The sequence below is a fragment of the Lampris incognitus genome, chromosome 11 (assembly GCF_029633865.1).
Source record: "Lampris incognitus isolate fLamInc1 chromosome 11, fLamInc1.hap2, whole genome shotgun sequence".
NCBI lineage: Eukaryota > Metazoa > Chordata > Actinopteri > Lampriformes > Lampridae > Lampris > Lampris incognitus.
Window position 1 is genome coordinate 18,909,089 of NC_079221.1, and position 21,440 is coordinate 18,930,528.

The 21,440-nt window shown below is 43.6% G+C and overlaps 1 protein-coding gene across 1 annotated transcript; it reads right to left on the bottom strand.

The window, feature by feature from the left end:
- Nucleotides 1–1,766: 1,766 nt before the first annotated feature.
- lss (lanosterol synthase (2,3-oxidosqualene-lanosterol cyclase)) lies at nt 1,767–21,017 on the bottom strand. The gene is made up of 22 exons (XM_056289664.1): nt 20,956–21,017; nt 20,459–20,627; nt 19,727–19,865; nt 19,389–19,497; nt 18,822–18,943; nt 17,615–17,711; nt 16,436–16,571; nt 15,469–15,577; nt 14,382–14,500; nt 12,018–12,115; nt 11,654–11,681; nt 11,455–11,511; nt 11,266–11,337; nt 10,139–10,189; nt 9,640–9,789; nt 8,557–8,653; nt 8,004–8,109; nt 7,471–7,536; nt 6,976–7,056; nt 3,938–4,108; nt 3,049–3,127; nt 1,767–2,779 (listed from the first exon to the last, which is right to left on the bottom strand). The coding sequence occupies exons 1-22, from the start codon at nt 20,967–20,969 to the stop codon at nt 2,642–2,644; spliced, it is 2,208 nt and encodes a 735-aa protein (XP_056145639.1). The 5' UTR covers nt 20,970–21,017; the 3' UTR covers nt 1,767–2,641.
- Nucleotides 21,018–21,440: the final 423 nt, after the last annotated feature.

Consider the following 21,440-nt stretch of genomic DNA (forward strand, 5'->3'; position numbering starts at 1 on the left):
AATCCAGTGAGTCAAGTAAATTCTTTATAAGACAGTACGAGCCTGTGGCATGCTTGTACTGTCTCAAAGAATTTACTTAACTCACTGGATTACATATATAGGCAGTTTGGATAATGGATGGATGGATATATATATATATATATATATATATACTTAGCACAAAAAGTAAGGAAATGTGTGTTTGGTAGATTATTTCCTTGTTGTAACAATGCTTCTTGGCAATAAATCGTATACCGTTGGAAAGCCTGTTTATTTCCCTTTTAAATGGGGCCACATTTGTAAGGAACATGCATTTGTGGGATGAGCAGCAGAGCTGAGTATGTGGGTTGCGCCCATGAAAAATTTGCCAAACCTTCTCTGCCAATGCCAAGCAGCTTATTTTGCTGTTGCTATTGACTCTTGTTTTGAGCTTCTGCTACCCCGGGTGCAGCTGCCTGATACAAGATTTATTGCCAAGAAGCATTGTTACAACAAAGACATAATCTACCAAACACACATTTCCTTACTTTTTGTGCTAAATTTATATATTCCCGTTTACAACCGGGCCATAAATCGAGAGACATTCTAACACTTCAGTTCTCAGTGACCATCATGCTGTTTCGCGATACATTTCTTTGGGATGAATTAATAATAATAATAATAATAATAATAAATCAATATTATATAGCAATTTTCTAACACTCAAAGTGGCTTTACAATAAACGGGGTGAAACAAGACAACAGATAAACATAGCACAGACATACAGGGGTGGATGGGAAGGAGAGGGCCTACGAGAGGGAAAAGCGGCAGCCACACACGACGCCAGCAGTGCCCTCCTACTTAAACACATACAAAAGGGCAAGAAGAACAAAAAACAACAGCAGTGTAGACGTTGATGTTCTGTAGGGGTTTACTCCCGTAGCCTATTCCTCTCCCGAGGTGTCCACTAGGCAGTGGCACTATTTAACCCATAGCTGGGGGCTGGTTCGTGGGCATCAGGGAATATCCACACACCGGTGGGCCTGTGTACCGCACGTCTAGGCGCCAGACCTCCCTCCTTCGAGTCCCTTGTAGTTCAGCCAGGGTCCAAGGTGTACCCAGTTACCGTGTGTCGCCACGAGGAGGCGCTACATAGGGCTTGCTGTTGGAGAGGCTATGTACTGGCAAGGAGAGACTTGGCGTGCTGGGCTCTCCTATTCCCATTTCTGCTAGCCAGCGGTGAAGGTTGAGAGTGAGACGTGACAGACACACAACACTACACCAACACACTAGACGCTTCACAACAACCCCACTTCTTACACGAGAATGTCACTTAATCTCTCTCTCTCTCTCCATTTTGTTTGTGATCCCCCCCCCCCTTTTCTCCCAGTTGTATCCGCCCAATTACCCCACTCTTCCGATCCGGGGCGGGCTGCAGACCACCACATGCCTCCTCCGATACACGTGGCGTCACCAGCCGTTTCTTTTCATCTGACAGTGAGGAGTTTCGCCAGGGGGTCGTAGCACATGGGAGGATCACGCTACCCCCCCCGCCCCCGAACAGGCACCCTGACCGACCAGAGGAGGCGCTAGTGCAACGACCAGGACACATACCCACATCCGGCTTCTCACCCACAGACACGGCCAATTGTATCTGTAGGGACACCCGACCAAACTGGAGGTAACACGGGGATTCGAATCAGCGATCCCCATGTTGGTAGGCAATGGAATAGACCGCTATGCTACCCGGACGTACCCCTGAATTAATTTCATTTTAATGAGTGCTTTGAGGTTGACAGTTCCTGGGTACCAACTTGTTTTTAATAAAGAGGGGAGATTATACATAAAGTGAAGTCATATGCAGACAGGAATATAAATTAATGAAAAGTTATTTATTGTGAGAGGAATAAGGCACCAATGTAATGAAAAATAAACCCTACACTACAGTCTATATTAGAATTAACTAAACAGGTCAAAGCAACAAATCATCACGATAACTTTGTTCAGAGTTCAGCCAGGACAGAAGCCATGTTGGAACATCAACTAAGAAATTCAGAGGTTGTGGGATGTTACTGGAGATGAAGCTCTGTTCACATCTGGTTTCTAAAAGGCCCTCACAGAGCTTACACATTATTGAGAGGAATATAACACATGGGTATAACAGTATGACTTTTTTTTTATGAGATCAGCTAAGAGATGGCTAAATTGTAAGTCACAAACTTGCATATGTATATTAATTAACTTTTAATTACTCTTCGGTGATTGTACAAACTTGTCATCCTATGTGGTATAATCAACCCATTTATTACTTGAAGCAGGTTAAAACAAACAACGGGAAAAAAATCATTCGCAAATACACTTTGACCTTGATTTGAATGTAATGCGAATATAATTGTGAAATGTCTTTGAGATATGGATGACAGAGTATAATATCAAGGCTTCTCCTTTAACAGCGGGGTACCAGCTTCCTCATTCTCTCTCTCACACCTCCCCGCGTGTTACATTCCCCTGGAAAACCTGCAGCTAGCCGGTGGAAAGAAGGGGTCGGGGCTTAGCGCCACGTGTATTGCAGCACACGTGTTTAAGTCTATGCCCTCCACAGCCACAGTAGGTGTTGTGCAGAATTGGGATGAAAAGGGGAGAAAAATCCAGAGGAACCCCATTTTGATCCTTGACGTGTCATCATAACTTGACCTTCCCGGCCAAAGGGCTCAAGGGGTAAAGGGACGAAAAGCGGCCCAGGGCCCAGACTGGGAAGACATTTCTATAGGAGGTATAGCTGATAGCACAGCTCTTGTTGAACACACCAGAGATATTCTCCTGTTAAGACAGGAAGCAAAAAAAAGAAAAAGTGTTATTTAGTCTTTTTTTACCTTTATTAGTACTGCCAATTGTGTGTGAGGATCAGTAGCTATAGTGTGCTGTTAAGTATAGTGACAGCAAGAATAGTATAGTACAATATAGCATAGCATAAGGGATAATAGAATATATCAAATGTAATGTATCACGTGTATTGAATCTAGCAACTATAAAACCGTGGCTAGATTTAATTGTGGGTGGCTATGTAATATTAGCAGGAAGGGATGTACCTGTGGCCAATCTCCATTGGGTAGCTGCTTGTCAATCAACAGCTGTATTCCTCTCTCAATGGCCCATATGTCAGGATGCCTAACAGAAGACAAAAGTCAAGAAGAAAGAAAAATGTGTAAGTGAGTTAAAAAGCTTTACATGGGCCTGAACAATTCCTCTGGGCTATATTGACCCAAACGGAAACACCTTCTGCCCAAATCCAAAGCAAGCCCATGGTTTAACATGTTTTTTGTAAGCCCAAAATTGACTCACACTTTAAATTGACCTTTTGCAAAGTCCCGCCCCCCTTAGTTACTGCCCGTCAAGCATTTCAGAACTATCCAGGAAGTAGCTGGCAAACACCAAAAAATGAAGGAAGAAATCAGCGCATTGTGTGGGTAAAAGTAACAGTAATAATACGTTAGCTGTATTAGCTATCAATAATAGCTAGTAGCAAGCTTAGCTTGGAGCAGACAGGTATTTTTGTTGATTTTGGATGGATTAAGCTGGCCATGGATTCTGCTATACTGTGAAATCAATTGCTGACATCGCGCTTCTTGCGTTCTGGGTTTCGGGAAGGGAAAGAAAATTACACCCCCTCCAAACTTTTCAGATATCTAGTATTTGATTTCCAGATCCCATAGGCACACCGTTTCAGCATTTTGTTGTGTGTTTGAAAGCTTGACGGACCATTGCTAAGGTAGGATTGGACAAGCACTGCTCTGGGGCGGTACTTTGCGAAAGGTCAATTGACATTGTTTTCAGTGCCACTTCCAAACCATAACCTGACCTAGATCTAAACGATTGCATGAGAAACACATCCCCTCCTGACCCGAACTCATCAGGCCCACCTGGTTTGTATCACCCTCTGGCATAAATATCAGGCGCCCCGAGCGAGTATCGCCTTACCTGACGGCCATGAGGCCCAGCAAAGCCCAGCAGGTGTTGTGGATCTGTGAGTTGGTGCTCTGAATGTAGCACCTCAGCTCACAGGACTCAAAATCCTCCCCCCATCCCCCATCTGACATCTGCTTGTCCAGCAAGAACTCGCAGGCCCTCTGCACCTCTGCACACACGGATCTGGCAGGTGGGGACATAGCATGGGAGGGCTGAAGGTGAAGTATTCACCGCCATACACAATCTTTTGTTAATTCTTTGGTGTAAATTTAATTGATACAAACATGAAATAATTTTTCATGATGTGAGAAGAATTTAAGAAGCATGCAAGGATGATTTCAGCTGGCTCTGATGATGCTCGTCTCAGTGGCAAACACCACCATACTAGTTAACTGCCTTCACAGCTCATAATGCACGTGTGTGTGTGTGTGTGTGTGTGTGTGTGTATGCTATGCATATATATATATATATACACACACACACACACACACATACACACTACATACTGATCATTTTTCCTCTTTTTTGAAAGAAAATACTTTGAAGGGTGAAATGTTTGATCTTTCCATTTCATAGAATGAGCAGGTGTTTTTCAAGCTGGTCTGGTTTCTGAGCTCAGTGGGTGTAACTGGAGATATTTACAGATTGTTGAGGTACACTGTGTCTGTGTGCATGGTATGTGAGCGGGAGCAGAGAACAAAAGAAGAAGAAGAAAATGAGGTGGAGATAAAGAAAGAAAGAGAGACAGACAGACAGAGAGAGAGAATGCCGACATGTTTACAAGTGCTGACTGTGTTTATGTTGGTGAGAAAAATGTCCAGTTTATGGGATTTCTGCAGTCTTAGCAGGCTATGGCACGGCCCAGGCTTTGAAATTAGATGATGTTCTTTATATCATGGTCTCTTTTGACTCTATTGATATCAACAAAATACCATCTGACAAAATAAGTGCGTGTGTGAAATAAGTGTGATAAGTGTGAAAACTGAACTCCAAAAGGTGCCCTTGATAACTGCCACATGTGTTGCTCCTGCTTGTACTTACATTCATTTGATAAACAGAAATCCAAGCTTAATGTAGCTTAATGTAATACACAGAAAACACCACACTTATGTCTTATATAGCCATCCATCCATCCATTATCCAAACCGCTTATCCTGCTCTCAGGGTCGTGGGGATGCTGGAGCCTATGCCAGCAGTCATTGGGAGGCAGGCGGGGAGACACCCTGGATAGGCTGCCAGGCCATCACAGGGCACACACACAAACACACACACACACACACACACACACACACACACACACACACACACACACACACACACACACACACACACACACACACACACACACACACACACACACACACACATTCACACCTAGGGACAATTTAGTACGGCCGATTCACCTGACCTACATGTCTTTGGACTGTGGGAGGAAACCCACACAGACATGGGGAGAACATGCAAACTCCACATAGAGGATGACCCGGGACGACCCCCAATGTTGGACAACCCACACATATATGGTATGAAACAGGCTTGTACTGTCTCAAAGAATTTATTTGGCTCACCGGATTATTTTGCTCCTTTATTTGTTGAGCACTTTCCCTACCATTGAGTGTTTCTTTTATCAAAGTTACGTTATATATCAAATAATATATATCTATATATATATTAGGCTGTGTGTTTTTTCTTTGTTGTTTAACCACATTGGCAGCTGATGAGTGCGTGATGCACGAAACAAGCTTGTACTATAATGTATTAAAGTTTTTTTCCCCTACATCTATCTTAATATTCCATTCCTCATTTGTTGAGCACTTTTATCAACACTATTGAAGGTTTCAAAAAAAAAAAAACGCTATATATATATCCTCAACTTCATAGTGATAAAACTGAGGTCCTCCTAGTAGGCACTAAATCTACTTTGGCCAAACTGATAGTTTTTCTCTGACTATTGACTGTTCTATAGTTCCCCCATCGCCTCAGGTTAAGAGTCTGGGTGTCATCCTGGACAGCACATTATCTTTTGAAGCCCACATCAACAATGTTACTCGGCCTGCATACTTCCACCTATGCAATATTTATCATCTTCACCCATCACTTACACCTAACAGCACAGCCATACTCACTCACACCCTGGTTACATCCCGTATTGACTACAGTAATTCTATCCTCTTTGGTCTTCCCCTCAAGTGTCTTCATAAACTTCAGTTGGTCCAGAATTCAGCTGCCCATATCATTACCAGAACTCCTTCCATAGATCATATCACTCCTGTTCTCCAGCAACTCCACTGGCTCCCTGTTAAATACCATATTGACTTCAAGATCCTGCTCCTCACCTTTAAGGTCCTTAATAACCTAGCTCCTTTGTATCTTTCCAAACTCCTTCATATCCACACGCTCTCCCGCACTCTCAGATCCTCTTCTGCTCTCAAACTCACTACACCATTGGCCCACTTGACTGCCATGGGGACTAGAGCCTTCAGTCATTCTGCCCCCGCCTATGGAACTCTCTCCCACAAGAAATTCGCAACATTGACTCTCTTTCAACCTTCAAATCCCATCTCAAAACGTACCTTTTCAAACTGGCATATTCAGTCTGATCCACGCTTCACTGAGTTCAGTGCAAATGATGATTTTATACTTATCTGTTGTATTAACTTTTTATTGTCTACCCTGCTTTGTTTTGATTGTATGCTGTCTGATGCAGTGCTGCTTGTTTTTTTACTATGTTCTGTAAGGTGTCCTTACATATATATATACATATATATATACACACACACACACACACACACATATATATATATATAGTGTTTTTTTCAGAAACCGTCAATGGTGTTGTGAGTGCTCAACTAATGAGGAGCGGAATATCAACACAGATACAGGAAAAATATATTACTTTAAAATGTTGTGTTGTGTTTTATCTCTGTGTCCCAGTGAGCCAACCACCAAGTCCAACTCCTGGTATTTGAAAACCTACTTGTCAAATAAAACAGATTGTTTCTGATTCTTCCAAAAGAATTGTGTTTATGTTCAGTGTTTGCTGTTCTTACTCATCCTGGTAGATGTGACCCATGCAGGCAAAGGCCTCCAGGCCAAACCAAGCTCCATAAGTGAAACACACTCCCCAGGATCTGAGCACAAAAATGGAGAAGTCAAGTCAATTTTAATTGTATAGCCCAATATCACAAATTACAAATTTGCCTCAAGGGGCTTTACAGCAACACAACATCCTGTCCTTAGACCCTTGCATCGGGTAAGGAACAACTCCCTAAAAAAAAAGTTAAAAAAAAAAAGAAACCTTTAACAGGGAGAAAAAAATAGGAAGAAACCTCAGGGAGAGAAACAGAGGAGGGATCTCTCTCCCAAGACGAATATATTATATTTCAATATATATTATACTTCAAAAGAAATATAATTGATGAATAAAGAGAAAGCTAATTTGATGTGACCATTCAAGATGACACCATTGACACCATTCAAGATGTTTTGAACACCCACAAGGTCAAAACATCTGGTTGGTAGTTGAATGCCCAGAATCAGCTCACCCTTCCCAGGATCCATCAGGCCTCTGCACCCTCCTACAGTACTCCAGTCCTTCTCTCAGAGTGGACCTGATAAACGTTGAAAAAATAGAACGTTAACAGATATCACTGACCGACTGTTAGAACACCACACTGATCATTTGAAGGTAGTGTGAAATAAGTTTCAAAATGATAAGGCTATGTTTGCGTCTTTGTGTCAATGTGCCCTTCCATAGACGTGTCTCAAAACGTAAGCCATGGGCCAAAAAATGTGCAATCACATGCATTCAGTCTATTTCATAAATTATAAAGAGCATGTAAATACAACACATTTAAAAACCATTTCAGCCGGAAATATTCTTATTGTTAGTCTTATAGTCTTATAGTCTTATTGATAACATCACCTTTAACCTAACTTTCAGAATCACTTTTATGCTTTGCACTCAAAAAATTTTCTAATTAGGGCCAATGTGGCGATATATTAGTAAATGGCCCAAGTATATATATATATGTGTGTGTGTATATGTACATGTGTGTGAGTATGTGTGTGTGTGTACCTAATGTCCGCTACACGATGTTCAGGGTAGGCTTTCTGGAAGTGGCGTAGGGCCTGCATCACTGCTGAGGTGCACTCGACATAGGTATAGTCTATCATGATGTCACCTGGAGAGAAAAGGGCAAGGAGAGCAGAGGCATCAGGGCGTGGAGTGACAGCTCTGGAGCATCAGTGGGTGGGAGTGTTACTTGAAAAAGGAGATTGCAAAAAGATGAACGAGGATGAGGAATATGCTGATGTGAAGCATAAAGAGAGGAGTGTGGGAGAAAACGTAAGAGAGACAGGGAGAAATGGCACCGACGGTCTAAAGGTCCCAGACTGAGCAGAGAGTATAACATTGTGAAATAGCCACAATGCAGAACACAATATTTACCAGCCATTTAATGTTGCATGGAGATCAAAACTGTTGCATTTAAAAATGGCTCCTTGTTTTGCCCATTTAAAGCATTTGTTCCCCAACATATTCTTTATTCCCCAGTTGAGTAACACTGGTTGCCATGTCAGCTGAGAAGCTAAATATGGTTGCTGGCATTTTATAATATCAACACACTCACCAAACACCTCAGAGGGATTAAGGAGCTCCAGAAGTTTCCCTCCTCTCTTGGTTTCATAAGTAGCAAAACCACCATTTGAGTTCTTCATGTTCAGCAGCTGAAAGAAAGGAGACAAAGACACGGTCAATGAGGTATGAAGCTTGTAGAGACCAGTGCTGCACATGGAATACAATACCCATAACTCCCTGCTCAGCTCCACCCATCATCTCACCTTTCACTGTAACATTATCAAACTTACAAAAAGAATTTAGCAAATCAGCGCCTCTGTTACGGCCCTAGTGCCGTGTCTGTAATTTTCCCTCTCCAGGTAATGCCCCGCCTCCTGTGGAACTGCTGATTGAGCCCAGGTGACCCCAATTCCTCATCAGCTGGGTATATACCTTGGAGAGAGACAACCGACAGTGCCAGTGGGCCATTGTTGGCAGCCAGAGAGAGAGCGAGATGGACAGTGGGGCATTGTTGTCAACCAGAGAGTGAGCTCTTGTGTCGATGCCCATTACTCCTTGAGACGGAGCGTGAAACTTGTTATCGTTCTTCTTTGTTTCTTTCTGTTTGGTTTGATCGGAGTTTGTTTTGTTAGCTAAGCCTGGTTAAGAGCCAGCTTTGTCAGTTGCCTTTTCTTATTGTGTATATATTGACTTAGGGTTCATTTCTGTTAATAAATCTTTGTTTTTACACCTGGTTCCACCTCCCACCTTTCTTATTCCCCCGGGACGCTTATTTTCTTTGTTACTCCCCCTCATCCTCTGGACCTTTAACAGGGAATGTAACAGCCTCAAGCTCAAAAACAAATTCTTTGGTGACAACAGAATGTGAGTCTTTCATTTACTTGCTGTCTAGAGAGCAAAGTCCTACAGTCCAAAGACATGTCAGTCAGGTGAATTGGCTATACTAAATTGTCCCTAGGTGTGACTGTGTCGGCCCTGTGATGGACTGGCGGCCTGTCCAGGGTGTCTCCCCACCTGCCGCCCAATGACTGCTGGGATAGGCTCCCGCATCCTGAATTTGGATAAGTGGCTTGGTTAATGGATGGATGGATGGCTAGAGAGCAAGTGCAGACTCTTGGGCACCGAAAATACGCACCACATTGACAGCATCATACAAGCGCTCTGAGGGGACAGGCTGTCCAACAGAGGCACAGAGCTCCTGAAGCAGCATCACAGACTTCAGGCCCTCTGCTGTGCAGTCAGCCACAATCCAGCCGCAGTCACGGGTACTGAAGGGGAAACCTCCCTATTTAAAATGCAAATGGGGATATACAGCACATGCATGACATGCACATGGAGATAGACACACACATCATATATGCACACAAAACTACACACACACATAAAATAATGTAGTGCATATTCAAGAATGTACATGCTGTGTAAACATGTATCTGAAAGCACCTTAATGGGTATGAGAATGGGGTTGCAAAGACGTAATATAGTATTGTGCACATGAACTATCTATTGAACAAAGAAGGGCCACACTAAACAACACGTAAAGACACGTCCATGTCGAAAAAACTGTCTTGACAGGCTGGAACGCCACATCACTAAGATACTTTTCAGTGAAAATGTGAACACATCTATTTTACCTTGTTCATCTGTCTGTAGTATTTCTGGTATTCAGGAGGATTGTCAGGTATCTAGTGGATGGGAAAAACATTTCAGACACTGAAAAATCGGTTTAAAAAAACCTTTGCAGTCAATCAATGTCAACAATGTGAATGGACTAATTTTTATTAGGTAAAGAAAAACACATTCAAAATACCAGATATTTTCCTTTGTCCTAAAGAATTTATGACTAGAACGGTGATATATTTGTCATATGTGGTAATTCTGCTGCCATGTGTGAACCCTGAATCTTCATTGTTTTTGTTTCACTTGAGTTACATAAATGGATTTTCATACTCTTGGGAGGATAATTTGACACTAAGTTAGGTGAAGTACATTAAAATTCGTGTGGACAGTGGATAATTACTCTCTTCCTTGATTTTATACATTTGAACTGTATCATCCAATGGACCGGACAATTTGCTAACGGCACAGCACTCTGCTGCCCTCTGCTGTTGCAGTTCCAAAGCGGCAATATTTGTAATGGCTACTATCTATTATTACTACTACTACTACTATTATTACTTTTTTTGGCTGCTCCCGTGAGGGGTCGCCACAGCAGATCATCAGTTTCCATCTCTTCCTGTCCTCTGCATCTTCTTCTGTCACACCAGCCACCTGCATGTCCTCCCTCACCACATCCATAAACCTCCTCTTTTCCTCTTGCCTGGCAGCTCCATATTCAGCATCCTTCTCCCAATATACCCAGCATCTCTCCTCCACACATGTCCAAGCCATCTTAATCTTGCCTCTCTTGCTTTGTTTCCAAACCGTCCAACCTGAGATGTCTCTCTAATATACTCTTTCCTAATCCTGTCCTTCTTCATCACTCCCAATGAAATGAAAATCTTAGCATCTTCATCCCTGCCACCTCCAGTTCCACCTCCTGTCTTTTCGTCAGTGCCACCATCTCCAAACCATACAACATAGCTGGTCTCATTACCATCTTGTAAACCTTCCCTTTAACGCTTGCTGACCCCCTTCTGTCGCAAATCACTCTTCTCCACCCACTCCACCCTACCTGCACGCTCTTCTTCACCTCTTTTCTGCACTCCCTTGTAGTTTAATATCCAGTCTATCAATCTCACTGTTTAAGGGCCGTTTTTACCTGTGTCAGGGTAAGGAAGCGGTTGGCTTGTCGAAGGCACTCAGCTAATCTGGGGTTGTCTTGGGCTCCTGCCTGAAGGACCATCCAGCAAAAAAAAAAAAAAACCATTAGTTTATCAAACCTTACTAGAAAAGGTTGAACAATTCCACAATGATAAGATTTTGAATATGTAAGATAGGTGTATGTCACCTCAAGAAAGGCCTGTACTGCGAAGCAAGTATCCCAGAGTTGAGATCCATTGGTTCCCTACCAAAATAAAATTAAAAAAAATGTTCTTAGTTTGGAGTTGATTAAAATTTGATTTATTCAGTAGATGTATCCATGGTTCTAGTACTGCCGCTGCATCTCTACACACGTTTGCAACTGTACAAAAAGATGGAAAACTCACCTGCATTTTCATACCATCCAATCCCAACCTGAAACAGAGGGAATTTATTGTTAGTTTGAGTATTGCTGTTGTTTTTGGGTGTGTTTTCTTTCCCTCTGGCTGATGACAATTTTACATCAGAATCAATGGTTCTGATGTGAAATATGGCTGTTGGCACCAAGATGACCCAAGAGGCTGCAGAGAACTACCAGGAGGGCAATGCTATGAGTAATTTCTTGAGAAATAACTGATAAATCACTTTAAAAATTTTCAAAGTTTTGAGTAATAATTCAGTCATGGTCGAAGATGAAGACCCAGCTTGTCAGGTCTACTTGATAAATTTATTATTGAATTGCGTCCAAGAGGAATAAACTGTCTGACTGACCAGAGGTAGTCTGGGATCCTGGACACGTGCTCCCGGAAGGCGGGGGAGGAGGGTCCGTCTACATACCAGCGCACCAGCATGTTGATAGTCTTTGAGATCTATGGACAGAGATCAACACTTTAACATTTCATCTTATAATCAGCCGCTTCTCTGGGGTCGGGTTGCATTGGTAGTAAGCTAAGTAGGGCACTCCAGACATCCCTCTCCCCAGCAACACCCTACAGCTCCTCCTGGGGGATACCAAGGCATTCCCAGGCCAGATTGCACATCTAGTCCCTCCAGCGAGCTCTGGGTCTACCCTGGGGTCTCCTTCCAGTTGGACATGCCTGGAAAACCTCCAAAGGAAGGCGCCCAGGAGGCATCCTAATCAGATGCCCGAACCACCTCAACTGGCTCCTTTCGATGTGAAGGAGCAACAGCTCTACTCCGAGCTCCCTCCGGATGTCTGAGCTCCTCACCCTATCTCTAAGGCTGAGCCCAGACACCCTACGGAGGAAACTAATTTCAGCCGTTTTTATCCGTGATCACACCCTTTTGGTCACTACCCAAAGCTCATCACCATAGGTGAGGGTTGGAACAAAGATTGACTGGTAAATTGAGAGCTTTGCCTTCTGGCTCAGCTCCCTCTTTACCACAACAGTCCGGTACAACGTTTGCATTACTGCTGATGCTGCACCAATCCGCCTGTCAATCTTCCACTCCATCCTACCCTCACTCGTGAACAACACCCCAAGATACTTGAACTCCTTCACTTGAGGCAACAACTCATCCCCAACCCGGACAACACTTTTAACAATCCCATGCAAATGCATCATATGAAACTTATAAGGCATTTTGTGCAATATGCAGTAAGTATTCTGAATGGAACTAGTATTAATTTCGATTTCACCAAAATTACAAGCCACAAAAACTTCAATAAAACTCTGAAATAAAACTGAAATTATATGATGAAAAGGTGTTATGAAAAACAAACATGAGGCAGTGTGTTCTGATATCTAACCCCCCCCCCCCACACACACAATGAAAGCCGTACATCATACAAACTATCAAAGCACCAAAAACAAGAAAACACAAAAACCCTCTGCCAACAATAGCATGCCCTGTGCCTTCCTTGCTCTAGCTCTTCCTCTCTTCTCTTCCACCGTTTCAATAGACAATAACAATATGAGAAGAAAACACAATCTCTCTTAAAAAAAGAATAGATCAGAATGTCTTTTTTATGGTATTTCCCCCCCCCCTTTTCTCCCCAGTTGTACCTGGCCAATCACCCTGCTCTCTGAGCCATCCCGGTCACTGTTCCACCCCCTCTGCTGATCCCGGGAGGGCTGCAAACTACCGCATGCCTCCTCCAATACATGTGGAGTCGCCAGCTGCTTCTTTTCACCTGACAGTGAGGAGTTTCGCCAGGGGGTCGTAACATGTGGGAGGCTCACGCTATTCCCCCAGTTTCCCCTCCCCCCTGAACAGACGCCCCGACTGACCAGAGGAGGTGCTAGTGCAGTGACCAGGACTCATACCTGTATCCGGCTTCCCACCCGCAGACACGGTCAGTTGTGTCTGTAGGGACGCCTGACCAAGCTGGAGGTAACACGGGGATTCAAACCGGCGATCCCCATGTCGGTAGGCAATGGAATAGACTGCTATGCTACCCGGACGCCCAATCAGAATGTCCTTTTGCCCACTAAAAGGAGAACGATGTACATATTACTTCATTCATGCGGAGAGTATTATTGGCGTCGCCAGGTCATTTTGCTGGGGCTTAAGCCCTGAAAATTTTGAGTGTAGCCCTGAATACATTTTTAAATTTAAGCCTATGTGAAGCCCGACAAAAAAAGTAAGGTGTGTGAATGTCTGATAGTCTTCATAAAATAACAGCCTGTCAAAATAAATGCAGGTCTCTAAACCAACTCCATGTGTGTGTGTGTGTGTGTGTGTGTGTGTGTGTATGAAAATGTAATATTCCAATAAACTAATGTTAACATAAATAGATTTAACTTTTTTTTCCTCTAGTCTGGTACTGTAGCATGTCAATAAATGTTTAATGACACTAACAACTACTAATACTAACTACTACTAACAACTACTAATATTTTTAACATCACAATTCATAATTAATCTGGAGCATACCCAACAGTTTTTGAGGTACTCATTTAAAATTTTCAATGATTAAGACATGTACTCTGAATGTAAATAAGATGCCAGAGTGCATAAAAAAAGCATCAAAATAGAGCTTGTCTATATATATAAAAAAAAAGTTCAATGGAGGATCCCCCCGGACCCCCCTACAGAAGACCAGACTAAGCCCCGAATGTCCTCAAATCCTGGAAACGCCCCTGGAGAGTATGAAAGGCACCTCCCTCTTACCGGTCCAATGCTGATAGATTTGGTGAAGCGGTCATCAGCTTGTATATGCTTGTACAGCTCTTCTACAGCCCTCGCTCTCCATGCGGTGCTGTGATGGGCCTCGTACACGTTCAGCACCACTGTGGAACAACAGAGCCAGGAGGTTAGGAAAGTGATAAGCAGAACCATTTCTCTGGACATATCCGAGGGGAGGAACTTGTACGAACTGGCCTCGCTGTGGATGCTTTAATAACAGAAGACGTGATTCCAGAAACCATTTGTAAATTTTCAAAACCGATGTCTCCTGTCTGTTGACCATATACTTTAGCAGTGTGTTACCACCCCTATGGCTGTAACGGGTATAATTAAACCATTTACAATTCTATTTTGTTCTATTATATTGGCAACATAATGGCAAAAATATAATAACTTATTCGAAGCATAAATTATATATAATAACATTATAGCCAGCGGCATGGTGGCGCAGTGGTTAGCATGGTCACTTCACAACAATAAGGTCCTGGTTTCAAGCCCCGGGGTAGTCCAACCTTGGGGGTTGTCCCGGGTCGTCCTCTGTGTGGAGTTTGCTTGTTCTCCCCGTGTTTGTGTGGGTTTCCTCCGGGTGCTCCGGTTTCTTCCCACAGTCCAAAGACATGTCGGTCAGGTGAATCGGCCGTACTAAATTGTCCCGAGGTGTGAATGTGTGTGTGTGTGTGTGTGTGTTGGCCCTGTGATGGACTGGCAGCCTGTATAGGGTGTCTCCCCACCTGCCACCCAATAAATGCAACTTGATTGACTGACTTGATTGATTGACTGCTGGGATAGGCTCTAGCATCACACGACCCTGGTTGGGATAAGCGGCTTGGATAATGGATGGAACATTTGATACATACTTATATTTAAGTTGACATAAACCTCTAAAGTTAACAATATCTGTCTGTTACAGCAATGCTGACATTATTTAAAATAGTACATTCTTTGTTATAAACAATCCAATGCTAAATTTTGCTTGTATATCACCATTGCAATCTGCTGCTTACACAGCTGAAATGCAACACAAGGCGGCCGTGGTTGCAATAAATCACACCCGAGTGCTGATTAAACTTACTGTAAGCCACATTGAGCAGAGTGCTGTGAGGTGTGTACATGTCACAGGCAGCCACGTTGTTCCTTTGTGCAGACCAGTTAATGGTGGAATAATCCTGGAGATACAACTCCTAAAGAGAACAAGAGCGTCCAATTCAGTCAAACGAAGCAACACGGCATAGGAAACACTTGTTTTCACTCTCCGCGGCAATTTCATTAGGCCCAAGTTTCCAAAAGGGGGTGCGGTCCTATGCGGGTAAGTCTCCAATTGACAATATATTTAAATGGACCTGGGGCTCAAGTGAAGATCTAAACATCCACATTTAGGCTGAGACAGTTTCAGAAATCCTGGATTAGGCAGTTCTCCAAATTTAGTCCCCCCCCCCTTTTTTTTCTCCCCAATTGTATCCGGCCAATTACCCCACTCTTCTGAGCTGTGCCGGTCCCTGCTCCGCCCCTGCCGATCCAGGGAGGGCTGCAGACTACCACATTTTCTCTGATACATGTTGCCAGCTGCTTCTTTTCACCTGACAGTGAGGAGTTTCGCCAGGGGGATGCAGCACATGGGAGGATCATGCTATTCCCCCGAGTTCCCCGTCCCCCCTGAACGAGCGCTGTGACCAACCAGAGGAGGCGCTAGTGCAGCGACCAGGACACATACACACATCTGGCTCCCCACTTGCAGAACTGGCCAATTGTGTCTGTAGGAACGCTCGACCAAGCCAGAGGTAACATGGGGATTCGAACCGGCGAGCCCTGTGTTGGTAGGCAATGGAATAGACCGCAACACTACCCAGACTCCAAACTTAGTTTTAACTTGATCCTATGAAAAATTTATTAATCATGCTTTTCTAAAATCAGTACATATGACAGCCAGCTCTGTTAAAATTAACTGTGACAGAAACCAAATCAGGGCAATTGGACTGATGTATGCAATCGTGTATAATGTGTAATGTATCTCACCCCCTTGTGGGCTGAGGTAGTAGTACCTGTCGTAGGCTCAGGACCAGAGGATCCTCCTTGGCAGTCAGCCGCACAGCGTAGCAGTAACTCATGGGGAGATAGACCTGGCGACAGTGGCACCACAAGGTAGAAGGGTGTGCTGGCATCCAGCTGGGAAACAACCTAAAACAACATAAAATATCTAAGTACAATCCCAGATTCGTTACACCAGCCTCTTCTCCAGTGGTCACCTTCACTAGATGGTATGAAAAACTATAAAACTGTCTCACAGTTTCTCTCACAGAAAGTTGATTCAGTTCATCTGGACACAACTTTTGTTGAGAGAGAAAGGTTTCATCACTCATCTAAGTTAGTCTCAACTGACTGCAGGTATTCCCACCCTTATAAATAATACAGTGGCACAACGACCAAAACCAATGATCAGTTTAATATGCAACTATGGACGTGACCATTAACTAGAGTTATAATGGCCATGTGTACTATTCACAGGTGGGGATACCTGCAATCAGTTGAGACTGAAGAGGTTACTTAGATGAGTGATGAAAAGTTTCTCTCAATAAATGTTGTGTCCAGATGAACTGATTCAACTTTCTGTGATTTTCTTACCTGGATTATTGAGCATGCATAAAGACAGAAAGACTGTCTCTTTTTAGTGACAGCTTTTACTTTAATTGATGTCCTGAAGCTTTGTCTGTATATAGATAGCCAGGATGAAGGGGCATCTGGGTAGCATGGCAGTCTATTCTGTTGCCTACCAACACGGGGATCGCCAGTTCGAATCCCCGTGTTACCTCCGACTTGGTCGGGCGTCCCTACAGACACAATTGGCGATGTCTGCAGAAGCCGGATGTGGGTATGTGTCCTGGTTGCTACACTAGCGCCTCCTCTGGTTGGTCAGGGCGCCTGTTCAGGGGGGAGGGAGAACTGGGGGGAATACCGTGATCCTCCCACGCACTACGTCCCCCTGGTGAAACTCCTCACTGTCAGGTGAAAAGAAGTGGCTGGCGACTCCACATGTATTGGAGGAGGCATGTGGTAGTCTGTCGCCCTCCCTGGATCAGCAGAAGGGGTGGAGCAGCGACCGGGATGGCTCAGAAAAGTAGGGTAATTGGCCAGATATAATTGGGGAGAAAAAGCAGGGGGGGGTAGCCAGGATGACGGGTGGAAGCAGATATTCTTTGATCTAAGAATGTAAAAAAACTCACCACATCTCTGGTAGGAGTGTGTTCATTCCCTCCCAACTGTAGACATTTAGGATGGCCAGCCAAAATTTACCCCAAGATGGTATTCCGATGGCACCACCTGTGCGAAATACAGCACACTGACAGCTTTATTATACAGCCGGTTTTAAATGGTAAATGGGCTGCATTTATAAAGCACTTTTCTAGCCGCAACAGCCACTCAAAGCACTTTACAATCAATGAATGCCACATACACACACACACACACGGCGGTGTCAATCATGCAAGGTAACAACCAACTCATCGGCATCAGTTAGGGGTTAGGTGTCTTACTCAAGGACACCGCGACATTTTTGCAAGGAGGAGCTGAGGATCAAACCTGCAACCCTCCAGTTAGCAGACGACCTGCTCCACCTCTGAGCCACTGTTGCCTCCTTTAGTTATGTAAATTGCTGCCACGGTAATCAACGAAAGACAAACAACAAGACTTGGCTTGAGTTAAATCAATATAAATGTGGATCCTGGTTGATGGATCCTAGTTAGAGAATTGCATTCTTTAGAGATATTCCTTGTGAATCAATTCCCTTATTTGACTCTGAATTTTCCATTACGGTTTGGTAATATGTTTTTTAGAAAGTAAGGCTTGGGGAGATTTACTTTCAATGGACAGAAAAATGTATAATCAACATTAATGTACCTATTCAATAACTTTGTAACTACAGTTTTCCCCCCCTCTTTTTCTCCCCAATTGTATCTGGCCAATTACTCTACTCTTCCGAGCTGGCCCAGTCATTGCTCCACCCCGTGTCGATCGCAGGAGGACTGCAGACTGCTATGCCTCCTCCGATACATGTGGAGTCGCCAGCCGCTTCTTTTCACCTGACAGTGAGGAATTTTGCCGGGGGGACATAGCATGTGGGAGGATCAGGCTATTACTCCCTAGTTCTCCCTCCCCCTCGAACAAGCACCCCCGACTGACCAAAGGAGGTGCTAGTGCAGCGACCAGGACACATACCCACACCCGGCTTCCCACCTGCAGTCATGGCCAATTGTATCTGTAGGGATGCCTGACCAAGCCGGAGGTAACACGGGGGATTCGAACCAGCGATCCCCGTGTTGGTAGGCAACAGAATACACTACTACGCTGCCCAGAGGCCCGTAAATAAATCTTAACTTAGCCTTTAATGCTGTTTCAAATTCTGAGGGACCTTTCCAATTTATTTCTTCTCACCTTTGCTGTGTAGGTTATTCCTGGCCCGGACCATATCGGGGTCATCAGGCTCCACTCCCAGGATCCTAAGTGAGGTGTAGCTCAGGGCAGTGCCAAAGACAGTAGATTTATCCTCAATATGTCTGTGTAAAAACAAAACACACAGTCGCAATAACTGCTGCATTTACTATTCCACACTGTCAGACAATGTATATTTGTCAAATAAATGTGACCAAAGGCAAAGTCAATCCTCCAGATGTATCTTCAAAAAAAAAAATCTACTGGGGACAGATTGAAAACTTTAGTTCTGGGTCAACTTTCCAAATGAGGAGTACCTGAGGATGCTTACAGTTAATGTTTCACTGTTTATTTTCGGCAGGAATGGGACCAGATGATGCCTACAGTTTCTGGTTGTAGAAGGCAATTTTCCATTCATGAGGGGAAGATGACACTATATCTATGTATGTGATTTGACTAGATGACGTGAAGTAGGATTCCTCTCATTCTTTGAAACCTTTAGATGGATAATAAAATACAAGACAATCCTGCAAAACAAGAATGAAGTAAAGCTTTTTGAAATTGACTTACAGGCCCCAGCCTCCATCTGGAAGCTGGACGGAGCGAAGGTATCTCACCATTTCCTTTTTCCAGGCCTCAGCAAAAGGGATCTGAGCCACATGACATGTGATTAGGAGACCTGAGAAGCAAGAACGCACAGTGCAAAAGCACATGCATGCATGTGAGCATGCACACACACACAGGTACAAAAACACAAGGGTCATCAGCAACATTTCCTTTCTCTCCTCCAACTCTGCAAACACACCTTTCACCAGCACATGTTATTGCAGACTATTTCAACCATCAATCAAGTTGCATTTTTTTATAGCCATGACACTGATGGATGGATGGAAGGACGAGTTGGATACCTGGCAGCAGGAAGAGAGGTCCCCCGTAGTCCCCTGCCCAGTGGCCATCCTCAGCTTGCAGGTAACTGTAGAAGTTCATACCCTTTAAGGCTGCATCCACCGCTGTGTGGACTGATGGGGAGCCAGGCAGGTACTTACTCTGTAGGGGGGAATTGTGAGAAATCAGTGCCAGCTACCTAGTCATAGTGTTATTTGGCTGTGGCTGGTAAATATGTCATCTCTAGCCAGACACTTTGGCAGATAACCACTTGTTTTTGGAGGTTCTGTTCTATTCTATTCTATTACTGGTTGAACAAGCCATACTTGTTCTCTATGATAGTCATGATGTATCTAGTGGTGTAAAAGGATGTTTCCCACCCTGGTCTTAATAATGTTGATGCATACAGCGTTGCTCAAACATGTAAAACAGTGGACCCACCTGGAGACAAAGTTGACTGCGCATAAGAACACGAAAATCTGGCACTCCATGGAGTACCCTTTGAGAGTCTATATAGTTATTTATCCCATACCCTGTTTTAATGGTGTGTCATTACAAAAATCCACCAGTCCTTAAAGTTACCACTATTAAGTTTCCTGTATTTATTTATCCACACATGCTTTCCACTGATCTTCATCTCTGTAGTCATTTGAGTGACATCCTTAATGGCAAGAGACATCAAGCTCCTTCTTAATCACAAGTAGGACTATAACCCTGCATAATCATAAACAAATTGACCAGAACACATAACTAACCGTATCCAATCCCAGTGAGTGGGCCTCCAGCATGGTTTGTTCTCTGTCTGGGGTGTCTTCTTGCTCAACATAACGCCATGTTTGCCTTCCCTCAACGTTTCTCAATCTCCACCGACTCAGGTCTGTGGCTGGCTCGGTCTTGTAGGGTCCCCCTCGCCTCCGCAGATGCCTAACACATCAACAGGTGGACGACAGGTGGCGCAAAATCCAAATTTGTGATAATGGATAATATACACACGATGCGCGGATGCATACACCTGCACATCTGGTTTAATAAGTATAAAGCACTGGATAAAAGCGAGAACATAAACAGGCAGAAATGGCGTACAATTTCACCTATACACTTTAACAACCCATGCAATTATATTCACCGTTTTCAACTTCTCCGATGATTTTTTTTTTTTACAAAATTATTTCGCACCAAAAAATAAAATTATAACTTACTCTTAGTCTACAGAGCTATATTTTGTTCGGAAAAAAATTGTAGGTCTACTTACGTTCCTTCAGTCATAGTCCAGACTCGAACAAGGAATTAAAATCTCCGCTAAGTCAAACCGAATTGATTTTAATTTGAGCCACTGTAAAAGGGTCAGCCCCTTTCGTACCCTGTCTGAGTGTTGTAGTTTTTAAAGCAGAGTAAGCAGATGGCTTAAATACAAAGCAAACTACATCTCCCGGTGTTCTTTACGGTCTCCATCGCTGAGTTTTTGTGTGGAGAGATATGGCCAGAGCCATAGACTGCCAATCACAGGCTTGTTGGGGGCGAGAAGTGGGTGGGTCTTCTAAGTGACCGTCCAATCGACGTAAAGTAATCCTCAACCGTATGACGCTCGACCGCCTACGGAAAATCGAAAAGGTAAAAATAAATTTTGTTTTCATGAAGTCCAAAAACGCGTTGAAAGTGATTGCTTTTATCCTGACGGATTATCTGATAGCGTTAAAACACGTTTGACAATTACTACAATTTAAAACTATATCAGGT

Bases quoted from the DNA above. Each gene is read 5' to 3' on its own strand.
- lss (XM_056289664.1), bottom strand. The intron at 16,572-17,614 runs GTGAGTTTTTTT...ATGTTGTTTTAG, and splicing joins ACACTCCTACCAGAGATGTG to GTTGTTTCCCAGCTGGATGC. The intron at 11,338-11,454 runs GTGACATACACC...ATGGTCCTTCAG, and splicing joins CAGTACAGGCCTTTCTTGAG to GCAGGAGCCCAAGACAACCC.